General features: G+C 37.4%; 1 protein-coding gene across 9 annotated transcripts in view; it reads left to right on the top strand.

The window, feature by feature from the left end:
- Positions 1-17,070, top strand: part of RAPGEF2 (Rap guanine nucleotide exchange factor 2) — a 127,486-nt gene that overhangs the window by 102,960 nt on the left and 7,456 nt on the right. For 8 of the 9 annotated variants that reach the window (XR_004082418.1, XM_031062355.1, XM_031062221.1 and 5 more), the window contains 10 exons: positions 2,328-2,485; positions 6,382-6,622; positions 6,871-7,254; positions 8,817-9,028; positions 9,109-9,232; positions 9,848-9,871; positions 10,896-11,119; positions 11,961-12,140; positions 13,892-14,044; positions 16,096-16,321. Coding sequence is in view for 8 of the 9 variants with exons in the window: in XM_031062355.1 (XP_030918215.1) it covers positions 2,328-2,485; positions 6,382-6,622; positions 6,871-7,254; positions 8,817-9,028; positions 9,109-9,232; positions 9,848-9,871; positions 10,896-11,119; positions 11,961-12,140; positions 13,892-14,044; positions 16,096-16,321 (1,926 nt within the window). In the remaining variant the exon portion in view is untranslated. The remainder of the gene's footprint in view (positions 1-2,327; positions 2,486-6,381; positions 6,623-6,870; positions 7,255-8,816; positions 9,029-9,108; positions 9,233-9,847; positions 9,872-10,895; positions 11,120-11,960; positions 12,141-13,891; positions 14,045-16,095; positions 16,322-17,070) is intronic. The other variant, XM_031062273.1, reaches the window with a different exon arrangement.

Here is a 17,070-nt window from a genome sequence, read left to right as displayed (position 1 = left end):
GAGTTATTTTTTATTTAATGTGCTGTCTCCCTGCATGGCAGATGCATACAGGAAGCAATATAAATGCTGCTTCCTTAAAATCACAATCTTCTTTCATTGGCATAATAAAAATATTTTACCTAACAGTAGATCTTCATGGGACCTGGATTTTTTTAGTGTTGCTCTTTTTATCTGATATTTCTAGACTTCATTACTTATTTGCATAAGTTAGAACTCATTTTCTAATTTAAGTTTTAAAAATGGAGTAAACTGAGTGTAAAGTAAATGATTTCCAATTTCTTATATGAAGACTTAAACTCAAGCACAATTTTAAACACTTTTTTACTTTTAAACGTAACATTTTTGGAGTTGATCCACTTTACTGAAGCTGCCTCAGTCATAGCATACAGAATAGATATAAGATTATATAAACTGGCAAACTGCAAAAGGAATGCATAATGCAAGTGAAACAATTAATATAAGATTCCCGCTGTCTTAATTTGATTTGAATTTAGAGAAAATACTGTTGTTGGCAGTATTTATGAAATCTGGTATGTAGTAGTTTAGAACCACCAGAAAACATTTTGAGGTACTAGGGCTGCAGGGTTTTTTGTTTACTTTCTTTTTTTCAAATGTGGAGTGGTTCCTGCTTGAAGGACCTGATATTGATTGCTAGCAACTCTTTTGGTTGTAGTGAAAGACTTATTTGCTTGTGGCTTAGCAGGAAGGTGCTGTGGGCTGAGTAGGTTATCACTGCTTGTCACGGTATTTTGTGCTTGATGGAAGTGCAAAAATACAAATGTTCAGATTCACCTTAACTTCTGATTAAGAGAGAATCCTATATCTGTTTCCAATGGACTTGAGTGTTTCTGTCACTCTCATGGCTTGAGGTTTACAATTCATAAAAGTGTTCTGGTAATACAGAGTTATCTGTTTTTTAGAAGGAAAACAGTAAGAAAACCCAAACACAACACAGAGAGATACCATGCATTGCCTTCTCAAAAGCAGTTGTGTCCATGTCATTAAAAATGTGTCTTTAGTGCGCAGATACTGTTCTAGCTTTCCAGACTACTGTTCAATTCATAGCACTTAAAGAAGTGGTACAAGAGTGCACAGTGTAGAGTTATTCATCAGTAAACACAAAAGGATATTGCTGCTGTAACAGCTATCAGGGTAATTATCTAGCTTCTATTACTTCTGTTTAGGTTTTCCAAGGATGGATGGAGACGAAGGCTTAAGTGCCCAGCATTAGGGTACAAGTGGTCATTTGTGTTGCATCATTTAATTTACTAGACTGGCTTAGTTGTAACATTTGCAATGAAGTCTAAATTCTGGTTTATGGTTTATTTAAATGTGTAGATACAGATTTAGACGTGCTTGGCTTTTAGAGAGGCCTTGCCTATACTTGCTACATTTTTAATGCTTTTCACTTTCTATAATGACTGCTATTCAACATTTTACACCCTCTGAGTATTTTATTAAGGGTTTTGATATGTATATTTAGAGAAAAGTTCAATGGCTGTCTCCAGCTCTACATCTTGTGGCTGGTGTTCTGCTTCATGTTATTATGAACTCAAAAGCAATAAGCAAATCAGTGCCTACTATAACATGATGATAGCTCTGTCTCTGATCCATCTAGCACTACTGATCTCCTGTGGGACCCTCCCTTACACAATTTAATGGATAAAACACTTCACCTTTATCACAGAATACTTTATTTACAGCTGTCAGGTACTTTGGAGAGGATACTTATAGCACCCTAGTGTGCCTGTTTAGCTTAGCCTTACCTGCTTTCATTTCAGTCACACTGAGTGAAGAGAAACTCAGAGAAGTGAGACAATGTGGGAAAAGCAAATGATCTCAAATGATCCTCTCTCGTCTGTCTGTTGAAAGATGTTATATAGTATGGTTACAATACATTACAAATATAGTTGCAAATCCTGTCTGTGATGGGGTAAAAAATCTGTGAAGTCCAGGCCTGAAAACAGCACTGAGGGGACAGCAGTATTACTCAAAGTTTGGGTGATGGGGTGGTGCAAGAATGATGAAGTGTGTACCACCTTTTGAACAAACATATTGGCCAAAATCAATAACAAATGAGCCTAGCAACTCCTCAGAGCTCAGTGGTGAGGATCTTCTGGCAGTGTGAGCAGGCAAATCAAGTCACTCTGAGTGGACTGTTCACAAAGCAAGTCCTGTTGTCTGGAGAACTTTGACTTCTAAATAGCAATTTCTGTATCAACAACTGAAAGTATGAAAATGTAGCAATAGAGACATCACTGAATCCCTCTAGTATAGCCAGTCTCTGAATGTCTGTAAGTCCTGATTTTATTTCTTTCTGGTTGCAGTGACATTGGAATTGGCCAGTCTCAGGATGACAGCATTGTAGGACTGAGGCAAACAAAGCACATTCCTCCTGCTTTACCTGTCAGTGGAACCCTGTCATCCAGTAATCCCGACCTGCTGCAGTCTCATCACCGCATCTTAGACTTTAACACTACTCCAGGTAAGGATCCTTTTCTTATTGTAGTTCTTGACCTTTTAATTTCCTTTCATAGTTCAGGTTTGGGGTTTTTTTCTGTGTGGATTTGTAGAGTCTGAAGAAGCATGTGAGTTTTTATTAACTGTTTGCTGTCATACACAAATTAGCCACATATTCATGCGTGAGGATTTATTCCATTTGCTACAATATACTTTACCTACATATAATAGATGTCTGTTTTTCATGTATGCTGTATACAGAGTGCTTCTTACTGCTTGAATATTCTTGGTCAGTAATAATCTGTTTTGCTTGGTATTTTATAATTTGCCTTGGTGGATCATTGTTTTCAAGACTGCAATATTTTCAAATGGCATAGGAGATAATTAGCTCCCAGTAAAGGGAAAGGATATTGGGAAGGGGACACAAGACTTGTATTTCAGTTTTTTTCTGAACAGACTTCTGTAATTTGTACTACATTTGTAAGGGACAGAGTTTCAAAGCTTCTTGTTAGTCACCTTGCCCTACAGCTGTATGCCAGATTCTTTGAATATAAAATCCCTTTCTGAAATAGATGAAAAATGAACACATTTAGAGAGGATCAAAGCACAGGAGTGAATGAGGGAGAAATAGGGGGAGACTATGAAAAATGTGAGAACCTTATCTTATAAAAAGGGTTTAGCTGGAGCTCCTGGTAGGGTTGGGATTTGGGCTCTTATCTGGCTGCGGGAAGGTTCTTAGTGGGAAACCCTTCCTGAGTTAAGTATCCAAGTCTTTGCCATTAAAATATAGCTTCTGGAGCTGGATATCGTGATGGTAGCTCAGCAGACACTTGGTTATTTTAGCCTAATCTTTAGAGAATTACTCAAAAGTAGAACTGAAAATTCAGTGTCCTCCTACGACTGAGGGGTTTCAAACATTACCTAAAGGATTAGCTAAGGGGATGCTGCTTAAATATCAGCCTACACACTGGCCAAGTTGATGCAACCATTGTGCTTGAAACTGTGATATTGAACATTCCTCCATGACAGGTGTTTTAGGGCTGGAGGAGATTGCAAGGAGGTGGTTTGTAATTTTTCCCCCAATGCCTAAGACTGATCCTGAGAGGCTTGGAAGGTGGATAGTTTTTTGTATTTTCTCCAATGATCAGTGTCCAGCACCTTAAAGCTATTCTTTATCAGTAAGAGCATAGCTTTTCATCAGGACTTTTTCTATAAATGGATGAAAATTCCTTTCTCGAGCTTGCCACTTACTTAGACCAGACAGTTCTAGGTAATTAAAGTGCTAATGCTAAGTGCAGCAAGTGGCCAATTTCCAGAGCTGTGGGCATTGCTGACTCAAGCAGCTCAGACAAACTTCCATGAGAAGGAAAGCCATTGCAGGCCTAAAGACCTTTCAATTACAGATGGAGTTCAGAGAAGCTTAATAAATGAATAAGGTTCAACTGTTTGCATTTTGCATTGAGAAAATGAGATCAATATGATGTAATGCCATTGCTCCAGTGCTTTAACAGTTTTTCTGTGTCTCTGTAGAAAATTTATTTCTTCCTCATTAAAAAAGAAAAAGCATTGTTTTGGTTTTTTTTTTTCCCTAAAATTTGCCTGAATGTCCACACACTGAATATTTTGACAGTAATTCTAAGGCAATTTTTTTTCCTGAGTGGAAAGGAAGGAAAAGGGGGCTTGAAATGAAAAGCATAAACCTTAAGGACTTTAGAGATGGCCACATTGTATATAGAAGAGTTGAATTATATCTCTATATATTTCAAGACTTGAAAAAACTAAAGCCTGCAGTTTTAATTCCTTTTGCTACCTTGGTCTAAATTAAAGATGGACATGGAGGCAGCTTGCAAGAAATTGAATGCACTGGAGGAGAAAGAGAAATGGGTAGAGCAGCTGTCCTTTGAGGCTTTGAGAAATATCCCTCAGGATAAAAAATAAAACAACTTGCTCCTTTTAGAAGAGTAGTCTTTGAGAAGAAAGTGTGAACAGCTTGAAATCTGCAAGGAGTCATTTTAGTTTCCCTTCTGATTGGATCAGGCTGTCTCAAATATACTTTTAAAGGTTTATTTTTAAATGTTCAATAGCACTTTGATTTCTCTTTTCTTGTGCTGCCTTTGCTATTTGATTGGAAGTCAAAATAATAGAGTAATGATGAACTGCCAGTCACTGGTATTTTTTCTTTCCCCTCACAGTCTTTCTAAGGGAATAGATTCCTATCATACAGCATTGCATTCTTCAGCCTGCCACTCCAGTTTCCCTTTTTGAAAACCAGTGAAGGGGGGTGATTACTATTCTCTTCAAGTGTTTTATTTAAAAATTAGTGGGCTGAATTACTTGCTACCACTGCTATAGCTGCAATCATTTCACTTGCTGGCAGACGTCTGTGTGTTCTGTGTAGAGCTTTTCCTCACAGCTCTGATAGGTAGGCAGCCTGAGAAATTGGGTGCTAAAATGCGCTGCAAAGATGGGACTCTATTTGCTGTCCTCTGCATTTCTTCATATTGATTTCAATGACCCATCAGAGCAGGTTATTTTCTTGTTGCACAAAACACTTTACTTCTAGGGACTGTTAAACAATTTCTCACCTTGGTATTGTTTACAGTAGCTTCTCAATTTCACAGCATTTCTTTGGCAAATATTTCTGTAACAGCAAGAGGCAGCAAGATCTGGAGAAGGGTCTGGTTTTTAACAACATCTCCAAAACCCTGTGTCTTTGGCACCTGCCTTCCTCCAGATGTCAAAAACTGTAGAAAATATTTCAGAAGATATCCTGCTCTGTATCCTTCTTCAACTAGTTACTGAAGGAAGATGGGTCAGTGTAGAGTTGGTGAAAAAGGCAAAATTGGCTTGCTTGTTGTGAAGTATTTCTGCATTTGACTCAAATGCTTAGGAAGGGCTAAAAGCTGGTTTGTAATGATATCCTTTTTGTGTAACTGATGATGTAATCAGACAGTGTTAGTGTGTTCTAGTATTAGTGCTTCTCAAGCTGCAAAAAACTACTGTGAGTTTCAAAGTTACAGGCTTAGTTGCATGAAATTTGAAAAATAATATATTTAAGTCTAAAAAGCCTTTGTGGCATGTAAATGAACTCATATCAGAGAGATTCATCTTAATGCTTTCCAAATTATTATTTTGGAAACATGTAGGAGCAGTGGGGAGGTGTTCAGTTCTGCTCTTTTGTCACAAGATTTCTGCTGCTGAATAGATCTTTCTGTAGTAATTTGAATACATGTTATGCACATTCAGGTCTTGTCAAAAAAACCTCTAGTTGTACCAAAGTGAATGTTTTCACTTGGCAGGTTTTTTTCCACTATTTTTTCATTATAGTAATTTCAGAAGCCTTCATTTAGACGGCTTCTTGTTGCTGTATATTTTCTTGCTTGTATGACTGCTAAATCTAACAAAATTAATTATTTTTAAGAAGAAACATATTAATAGATGTCATGCCTCACAAAACTAGAAAAGCTTATTTCTATCAGTGGGAAGAAACTAAATTATTTTAAATACTTGTCAGTTAAAAATACCTGAGGTTAAAAAACCCAGTGATGGACACCTGTATAATTTCATTTATCTTTTTTTTTCTAATAATACAGTGATAACTACCAAAGTTCAGTGGATCAATGGGTTTGAATTTCAATATATTCATGCTCATTAGTTTGTCTGTCCAAACTTTGAAAATATTATAATATTTTGTATTATTTATAGCCTAACTAGATTGTTTTCCTGGATGTTTATGGAACTAGTTTTTACTGAAGATATTCTTTATCAGTAAGAGGCTAGCTTTTCATCAGGACTTTCACTGAAGTAAAAACTGTTAACACTAATAATTAAACTCAATGTGACTTGCTCATTCTTATACCATTGGGTTTTTATTTTTCTTTGTTTACTAAATTGTGTGACTTGCTTGTAATTTTTTCCCAGACTTACCAGACCAAGTTCTGCGGGTTTTCAAGGCAGACCAGCAAAGTCGCTACATAATGATCAGCAAGGACACCACAGCAAAGGAAGTGGTCATCCAGGCCATCAGGGAGTTTGCTCTGACTGCAACCCCTGATGCCTATTCACTGTGTGAGGTCTCTGTCACACCTGAGGGTGTCATCAAGCAAAGGAGGCTCCCTGATCAGCTCTCCAAGCTTGCTGACAGGATACAGCTGAGTGGCAGGTGAGATGGAGACTGAGCTAAAGCTGATGGTGCCAGTTTATCGAGTCAAAATCTTGTTAAAGAGTGTTACTTAATTATTTAATGTTCTGTTTCTTTGCAACACATTGCTGTTTATGCAACTTCTCATTAATACCTAGGCCTGGTGAAGTTAATTTTATTCTCAGATTCCAACTAGATCATTTCTGTAACTCTCAACACTAATTGGGTGTATTGTATCTAGTGTCTTTTTCTGAATTTTGTTTTTACAGGTATTACCTGAAGAACAACATGGAAACAGAAACTCTTTGTTCAGATGAAGATGCTCAAGAGTTGCTAAGGGAAAGCCAAATTTCCCTACTACAGCTCAGTACTGTTGAGGTGGCTACCCAACTATCCATGAGGAACTTTGAGCTGTTCCGTAATATCGAACCCACGGAATACATAGATGACTTGTTTAAACTCAAATCAAAAACAGGTTGCACTAATCTAAAAAGGTTTGAAGAGGTGATAAATCAAGAAACATTCTGGGTGGCTTCTGAGATTCTAAGAGAAACCAACCAGCTGAAAAGGATGAAGATCATTAAGCATTTCATTAAGATAGCGCTACACTGCAGAGAATGCAAGAACTTCAACTCGATGTTTGCCATCATTAGGTACTGCCCACTAATAATTTTACTTCTAAGTAAAAAGCAAAGTCTTACTTATGTTAGTCTTAAAAAATGTACTTAATAGAGTAAACCAGTTTATACTGCTAACATCAACAGTTTACTTGGCAGTCTGCTAAGGAGGGCATTTTCTGTAATTTGAAATGTTTGCTGAAATATTATTTGAAATGCTACTGTTATGTACTTACTGCTCAAGACAGTGTGGCATGGTGCACATGGCGCTAGAGAAACGAATGCACTTATTTAAGGACAAAGACTAAAAGAAACAACAGGTATATACAGGAAAACCACGCAATTGTTGCAAATGAATGGGCTAATTTCCCCAAAGCAGCTAATTTTTGTCTGTGCTGCCCAGTGTCTTAAATTCATTCAGCCATAATAGATTGCATTTTGTTTTCTTTGTATCAGCAGTTTCTTTCACAGAACTTTGAAAATAATCAATAACAGACTGTGACGCCCTACTATAAGTCTGTAAATAAAGATCTTGTAATAAGAATTTTAAAATGTACTGAAAAGCTCAGAAAACCTTTCTTAGTTTTGGGATGAGAAGGGAGGGAGAAAACTCTAATGTCTATGTTTATACACTTTCTTTAAAACCCAAACAAAAACAAACAATCCCCCTACATTTTCTCTCATGAAAAAGCTCAAGTAAGTTGAGGTAAACTGACAGTGTTATCACTCTTTGACACAAGCTCTTGTCATCATCTTGACATTCAGACAACAGATTGAATGTGACACTTTTACTGTGAGTAGGAAAAAAACGAGTAGGTTTGAATACTATTCAGCAAATGAGGCAAGTTCCAAAGTCAAGGATCCATGCTGATGATCAGTCAGCATCTCTGAGACATCAAAATATTGAGATTTTGTTCAGCTATTTCAGCCAATCTCAAGGAGAAATAAAAGCAGCCTCTCTGCTAGGAAAAACTTGAGTGAGGGAAAGATTCTAGGTATCAGACTGTCCCGCCAGGTAGAAATTAACAGCAAGACAGTCAATGTCATTCCAGTGGAAAAATGGGGTTTGCACCAGCTACAGCTTGAGAATAATCTCAGGTATAGAGAGTGTTACAAAATTTCATCCTGAAAGAACAAAGTCAGAAGGATTATTGCAGAAAGAAGGTGGGTCAGTGTGCTGTCACCACCTGAACATCATCATGTTGGTGGAAGATAGTTTTTCTGCCAGTTTGTTAATCTGGAAGTAAGTGATCATCCTGAGGTACTTAGATTATGATAGTCTTATCAAACTCAGACACTGTTCTTAAGTAACAAATACATATCCTCTTTAAGGTTTAATTACTCATCCAAGTGTAACTTTTTTCTGTTTATGGTTGCATCATGAAGATATCTCCAGTTTTTGTAGCTTTTATAAAAATGATCTTCTGTAATACAACCTGGCAAAAGTTTTTAAATTTCTGTTATTTTATGGACACCGCTGTGCTAATGTATTCTGGCTATGTGGTATTTCTACCATATGAAATTTAACATGGTCTCTTCCAGGATTTTTTGTTTCTTTCTCTTGTTCTTCAACTTCTTTGCACTTCTTTTGTTTCAAGTGGCCTGAATTTGGCACCAGTTGCGAGGCTCCGAACTACTTGGGAAAAACTTCCAAGCAAGTATGAAAAACTGTTTCAAGATCTACAGGACTTGTTTGATCCATCTAGGAATATGGCAAAATATCGTAACGTCCTTAACAGCCAAAACTTACAGCCCCCTATTATCCCCCTGTTTCCTGTCATCAAAAAAGACCTTACATTCCTTCATGAAGGTAAAGGCAGAAGTATATCACCTTTTACTAGCTAAGGAAAAGTAACTTTCTTGCCTAATCACTGATGTTGTTGGTTGTAGGAAATGATTCTAAAGTGGAGGGCCTGGTGAATTTTGAGAAGCTGCGGATGATTGCGAAGGAGATACGCCATGTGGGTCGCATGGCATCCGTGAACATGGACCCTGCTCTTATGTTTAGAACAAGGTAAGTGTGTTGTACCAGGCAGAGCTTTCCCCAGCTTGGGAGAAGTCTGGGTGGCAGCAAGAGGGACTTTTACTGCCCCTTCTATTGGAGCAATATGAATTTTTTTGTGTTAGCAATTAACCAGCATGATGTGGTGGTCTAAAACTGGAGAAACCATTATATTTTGTGGTTACTGATACATTCTGAAATATTTCTTACTATTCCGTATTTGGTGGTCACATCATAAAAATGAGATTTTATCTGTGGGAGGGAGAGAAACTGTCTTGAAAACATATCTATTAGTCTAGTTGAAATGTCAACGGGTGTCAGCCTTATAATTTGGATTTAGTAGAAGTGGTAATGTATCTGAAGCAGTGTCAGCTACTTGTGTTAGAAAACATGGAGTGAATGCTCTTTGGCTTCATATTTGACAAGCTTATTGCATACTCTTTTTTCTTAATTTAAGCTTGAAGAGTTTGTAATATCTGGTTGTATGCCCAAGTCAAGGCTCTTTTTAATGTTTGTGGGCTTCCAGAACTGCTTGTCCTAAGGTCTGGTCTTTTTCTTTCTGAGCTTGTGATCTTTCTCTGTCTCTTCTTAAACCCATGCTTTATTCTTCCTGGCTCTCACTTGCAGGAAGAAGAAATGGAGGAGTTTGGGGTAAGTGGTTGGAGACAACACACACTGACATTCATTCTTCCTTTACCATTTGCATTTTTTCCTACTTGCTATCTTTAATTTTCTGGTGCTTTGACATTTTTTTCTTTTGTATCCCTTTTTTACTGACAATACATTTGATTTGAGATTAAAACACAGAAGCTGTAAATTATTTTTAAGTGGTCATGGAGTAGAAATGGAGTGGTTTTTCCCACCTCTAGTTTAAATTGCTGAAGGAAGAGACTTTTGGTCAAAATGAAATTAAAAAATGACAGGGTTGCAACAGCTGAAAATAGCTGTTAATTTCCTTATACCTATTAAACAATTATCACAATCAAATTCAAAAGTTAAAACTTACAGTATCTGCTTCACTAACTTACTTTCATATTACAATTAGCTATCATTTTTACCTTAATAATTCAGGATCAATGCATAGCATTCATATAGATATACATACATTGAAATGTGCATGACATTTATTTCATCATGAACTAGCTGATCATTTGATTTCACAAAATTCTCTTCAGTCTTGCAAGCTACCAAGAAGTTCTATTCTGTAAAACTGAGCTGTACATTTTGTATACAGTCTGATTTAAAACACAGAGGACTTTCAAAATGTCTCCTTTATATGTATTTGAATTTAAACCTCACCTATAGTCTTCTGTCAGCACTGCCTTACTGCATGAGCTTTTCCTAATGCTCCAGTCCTCTCAGTAGATGGCTTATGTGAGAGAGTTACCTTGAATGCTTTTCTAGACGTGTGAAGTGTAATTGCCTAGCTGGAGCAAAATAGGTTAAAATATCTGTGCCATTAAAATAGTGCCTGTAACCAAGTAAAAAGATTTCCTGTCCCTCATCTTTCTATCTGTTATAGCTGTTTGACTTACTGGAATGAGGCATGTAAGCTTTGACCATAGACTGACATTCATGCAATCTCTTGCACGTTTCACGTTTATCAGGTGATATCATGTTGGACTAAGTCATTCCTTTGCTCTCTTTCTTTCCCCCTCTGCCCCCTTTACTCCAGGTCTCTCAGCCAGGGCAGTGCCAATGCAGCTGTGCTGGATGTTGCACAAGCAGGGGGGCATAAAAAGCGGGTCCGTCGCAGTTCCTTTCTTAATGCTAAAAAGCTTTATGAAGATGCTCAGATGGCACGGAAAGTGAAGCAGTATCTCTCAAACTTGGATCTGGAAATGGATGAAGAGAGCCTTCAGACACTCTCTCTGCAGTGTGAGCCAGCCACAAACACATGTGAGCATTGTCATTTTTTGGGGATTTCAAGAAAACTGTTCAATATAAATCTGTTTCTAGTCCAGTGAATCAATTGTGAACAGTAACTAGACAATAAAGTTGAAAATTATTTATCTAGTCATTTTCAAGTACTAAGCATCTATGAATCCTAAGGAAATAATCTTGTGGATTAACAGGATAACAGGATAGAGACATAGTAATAGGTGATAAGGCTTTAAGATGATGTCACAATGAAGCACAGTGGCTTTTTAGATTTGTATGTACAGAGGGTACAGAGGAGTCAAAAGTTCTTCTATATTTCTGATATACTGAGGCTATTAGTGTGAATAACAATATGGTTATTCTGAGGGAATAGGGGATTTTCTTATGTCCAGGTGTTTCAGAGATACCAGGAGGGCTGTACCTGGGGCAGCAGAGGGGAAATTTATCCTGGATATCCATTTTGTTTTGATTTTAAGAAATGTTGTATGTTGTGCCCTTCCTGTCCTGCAGGGTAGCAAAAAAAAGTAATTATATGTCTGCTCTGAATCAGTTGTAGTCCTTATGATAGCCCAGTATAACTTCTGGTCATATTTTTTGTAACAGTGGTTATTTATCAGAGCTTTATTTTGAGAAAGAAAACATTCATTGATAATTGATAATGTACATCTTTTAAATGGAGTTACATATCCCTCTCTTTTCCTCTTCATCTTTTCTATCTAAAGATATCGTGCTGTATTAATTGGACAAGTATTTGAGCATCTTTTAATTGTTAATCAGAGGGCTTTGCACTGCTCAGACTAAAATACCACTGTGTCCTTGGCTAGCAGTCATTCAGTGTTTTGTCCCCTTTCTTCCAAAGTGCCGAAGAATACGGGAGACAAGCGATCTGGGAAATCTGAAACGTCACCAGTGGCTCCCCGGGCAGGCATCCAGCAGAAAGTGCAGCAGCAGCACAAAGTAAACCAAGCACTGCAGGTCCCAGCCGTGTCTCTTTACCCCTCTCGCAAGAAGGTGCCAGTCAAAGACCTGCCACCATTCGGTAGGTGGAACAAGGGAGAACTTGGTTTAATTTTCTGAAGTTTGTTTGCCTATGTCGGGAAGACATTTTTAATCAAATACGGTTCTGACTTCCATTTCTGGTACCATGATATGCAGGTTATATCTGTTCATGTAGTGACTGGGCATAGTTCTCTTCTCTAGAAATGGAAAGAAAGGAATCTAGGGAAAGGATCCTGTCAATTTAACCAGTGTAAGTATTTACCTATTACTAGCAGCTAGGAAGAATACATGTTTCTCCCTCTTTGCTTTGGGATCTTGCCTTAACTTTTCTAGAGGAACTGAGGACCTGGAGTTCTTGAGATGCCTCAGAAGTTTTGGTGTCTCTTCATAAGTTAAATTTTTAAGGTGAAATTGAGGCCTGCTTGAACTGGCAGTCCTGTTAGAAATGTGGATCTGAACTTTCACATTGACAGTTGTCCCTTTGGCTTCTACTCCCTTCTGCTTTTTTATTGTTGGTTACACAGTTGTTGTTGCCTTCATATTCTACAGAAAGGCACCAGACTGTAGGAACTTTTTCTGATTTCCAAATCTGTGTCGCAACATGTGTACAAAACCTATATGCACTATTGATGAACTCTTTAAATCACAAGTATGGTAATACTGTTCCCATAATCCCTAGGAAGTATATGTAGCATAACTTGCCCTTCCTTTTTCATGATGGTTATTGCACAAGAACTTAATTCTGATTTCACTTTTTATTGGTTTTCCTCATGCACTGCTTAGACTGCAAGAAAGCATCAGAAGCAGCAAAATGAACAAGAAACAATTCAATATTCATCTAGATCTTGTTGATTTTACCATTAAATTTTAATCTTGAAAGGACTTTGAAGCTTCATAGGCTGCAATTTTTTGCTCATAGTGGCAAAGTTTCTGAAAACTGACTAGGTTAGGATGATCAGGCAGCTGTGAATTATTGATAGCAGGATTGTGATCCAACAGATCAAAGATAAAAGTCCATGAATGCTTGGAAATAACCTCTACCACAAACATTGGCAAAACTGTCAGAGAAACTGTGTCTTCACTTATAAGACTGTCCCAGGGTGGATCTTTGAAGGGAGGGGAAGGGAAAGATGAATAAATGTGGTCTGGGAAAAGCTATTCCTGATGTCCTAGATCTTTACATCATACATCATCTTCAGGATGTTTTTACTCTGTAGTTTCCCAAAATAAGCTGGTGCAGAGATAGTTCTCAAAAATGAGAGAGAGAAAGGCAGCTGCAGGATGGCCTTGTTTCATAAGCCTAATCCTTATTAATTTTCTTTCCCGCTTCCTTTGACCTTCTAGGCTACTCTGAATAGAAAAGAAACAGGAGAGCAGTTGAATCCTTACTATATAAATCTTCACTAACCAGTGAGATGGGTGTGTGTATGTATTTAAGCTAATTTTAGTTCAAGTTTCTCAGTAACCATTCCTATGCATATCCTCAATTATATGTTGAGGCAGTATTTTGCAACATCACATCTTCACGTTTTCTGTGGCAAAGTATTTATCTTAAGTGGCCAGAATCAAAGACTATCTGCACTAATATGCAGAAATAAAGCACTGTATTTTAAACAGGAATATGTTTTAACATTTTGCTTCATTTAAGCTGGTGTCAGGAACTCATAAATATAAAGGAAAAATACGTAGCTTTTTCTTCTTGTGGGGTGTCTGCTCTATAAATGTATTGTGAAACATAAGTATGTATTTATACTGGACTTAACACCTGCCTATTTTAATTCTCACCTAAAGGCATTAACTCCCCACAAGCTTTAAAGAAAATCCTTTCATTATCAGAAGAAGGAAGTTTGGATCCTCACAAGAAACAATCTGAAGACGCTGTCTCAAGTGCATCTTCGCAGCTCTCTTCTCCTCCTACTTCACCACAGAGCTCTCCAAGGAAAGGTAGTAGATGTTCAATATTTCTTATCCTGTTTCTTGAAACTCATGGACTTTGGAAGCTTCTGAGAGAGAATTTGGACACTTAATTCTGCTGTTCCTATTTTTGTCATGTACGGTCAGCAAGAGGGCAGAAAATGTGGTGCAGAGTGGGATATGTGAAAGGTAGCTGTAAACCTGATTTCAAGGGTACCTGAAAGCCCTCTGATGATCAAAAGCCAGAAAAGATAGCCTGGCATGATACAGGATTTGATGCAGCAGGTCACTCTGACTGCAACTGCTTCTGACAAAAAAATATTCCATTGATGAGTGTTTCCTGCCTTCAGAGAAGGGATGTGCAGGTTGAAACTTAAAATCGTTGCACAGCATTGACCACACCGGTCTATCAGAGGAATTATTTGCTGTGTCATGTATCTGAATGAGATGTGACCTACATATGATAGAAAGGCTTAAGGTGTTTGGAATTCAAATCAGAATATCTAATATTGTAATTTATATTTTATACTACAGAATATTTTAATAGCAGCCTGATTATTTAAACCATGTGTATGAATTTTTGAGAAATGGTATTATACATTGGATCTTTCTTGGCCAAGATCTTTTTAAGTAATTTCACAGAGTTATTTTTTAAAGTGAATTTAGGACTTTTAAAAACTAATTTTTTTGGTTTATTTTCCTGGTGTTGTAGTTCTGGCTGTGAATTGACAAAATACAGGACAAATGAATTGACAAATACAAAATTGTCCTGTAATTTAAAGACACTTCCACACTTTGGAAATATGATAGGCTAGAGGTATTGCATGTAACTTCTAAGTTATTCTCTTTTCAGGATAGCATAAAAGTTCAGTTTACACTTACATAATAGAGCATTATGGTAAAATATACATGGGGGCTGGAGTGACTTCTATTGAAGTGTTATTTACTAAGGTCAGATGGAGGAGGATAATATGTAGAGGATATATCATCTTGTGTCCTTATAAGCTGTCATCATTATTTCTCCCAAATACTACATTACCAAAGAGGGAACTTATATAAATATGGTCAGGCCTATGCATTTTTTGAAAAAGGAATTGGAATTCTATACTTGACTCACAGTGTGAACAGCACTTTATTTCTTCAAAAAGCAAATCATAAACATGGTTTTAAAAAATCCTTGGTTTGATGGTTACATGAAGCTAATGACATGTTCTTTCAGATAAAAATGACAGCATTAATTCCCAGCATTAGTTCTCAGCAAGTGAATTGGGTTAGATCAGTTGAAGTAATTCTGCCACTTAGGATTAGAGTGAAAGCAGAATATGAAAACTGTGGTGACTTGTGGATGTGTTTAATGATCTTTAACTTAGCTGGCAAGAACATTCAGCACAATTTGTTTAATACTGAAAGAAAAGCTGAATTTGCTGAATTTGGTTCTATGACATGATTTGCAGATTTTATCTCAGTCAGACCATGTGAGTGCTACCTACCTCCAAATTTCACCATAATTCCTGTAATATGGAGTTTGGAATTAATTAGTGAGCCAAGTATCACAAAGAAAACTTGAAAACCTGCCCCTCTATCAGCTAAGTAGTCAGCCCAGACATCTGGGCTTCATGTATCTATTCATCTCTTAAGTGCAGCTTTGCAGAATAAAAAGACTGAATGGGAGGGTCTCTGGGATTACTTTAAGCAGTAATCTCAACCAGAGATCTCTTTCCTTCTAGTCTTGGAGACAGTGTTTATGCACAGCCAGCTTTTGAGAAGTAGTATTTCATAATGTGAGGATACCAGTATGATGATGAATATGAAGAGAATTTAGGAGAGAAGAGCAGAGAAGAGGGAAGGAGAGCAGTTGGTTCTTAAGTGACTAGTACATATTCCCACAATCCTTAATCTCTGATTAAGATACCAAAGACAGTGTCAAACAGTTTTGCTGTGTATCTTTATCTTTTGTTGTGCTGTGTAAGTGTAATGGTGGCTTTGTTTTACTGCCAGTTTTTTTGCAGTATTACCAGTGGCCTCATAAGAACTGAGCAGGCATCTTGGAGAGTCTGATTAACACCATGTTCCTTTTGCAGGCTACACTTTGGCTCCAAGCAGCACCGTGGATAACTTCTCCGATTCTGGTCACAGTGAAATTTCTTCCAGATCTAGTATTGTCAGCAATTCCTCTTTCGACTCTATGCCAGTCCCCCTGCATGATGAGAGGAGACAGAGGCATTCTGTCAGCATCGTGGAGACAAATCTTGGTGTGGGAAGGATTGATAGAAGAATCATGATTGAACCAGATCAATACAGCTTAGGGTAAGAATTTTATTTGTGCTTACTTATAATATACTTTCATATAGTGTGTATGTGGAGTGTATATTTGTCCAACTTTCCCTGTATCTCTCAAATATTTTTTCTCCTCTGCTCTTAAAAACTACTACTTCAGTGCTTCATTTTGTGATAATGCTCCATTCCTGCCACGAAAAGGTTTTGTACTCCTGAGTGAGTGATGAGGTCTAAGCAGCAAGACTTCACCTCAGTAGATGTTGCCATCTGAGCATTTCAGTGGTGCTGTAGATTATCCACTTTGCGGCAGAATAGTATCCTACCCTGCTTTCTCCATGGGAAATTAACTGAATTAGATGAGATATTCAAACAATTATTCAGAGATAAACTGAGAACAGAAATAGCTAGTAATTTTCCAGTCTGCTTCATGGAAAAGTGCATATCTGTCTAACTCCAAAATATTTTACTCCAAATATCTCTTCTAGTCAACAATAATTGGAAGCTAAAATTCACATTACGCTGCTGGTTTTCTAGTAATTTTCTAGGTAATTAACTTCTGTAATGGTGGGGAAGCTAGTGCTGTGAGGAGTTCTCTAAATCTCTAGCAGTGAGCCTTGGTGTGAAAATAATTGGAGCTCTGGCTTCTGTTTTGAATGCTTCAGTCCTCTGAATGGTTTCTGGGGTTTTAATCCGGCAGGGTCTTTGAATGGCAGACCTGTTCCAAAACTGCTGTACTTCAGCTTTGGGAATCTCAGGCTATGCAAACTCTTTATTCAGAT

This window comes from Geospiza fortis, unplaced genomic scaffold (assembly GCF_000277835.1).
Source record: "Geospiza fortis unplaced genomic scaffold, GeoFor_1.0 scaffold40, whole genome shotgun sequence".
Taxonomy (NCBI): domain Eukaryota; kingdom Metazoa; phylum Chordata; class Aves; order Passeriformes; family Thraupidae; genus Geospiza; species Geospiza fortis.
The sequence above is the reverse complement of the archived record's forward strand: the minus strand, read 5'-3'. Positions and strand labels throughout refer to the sequence as shown.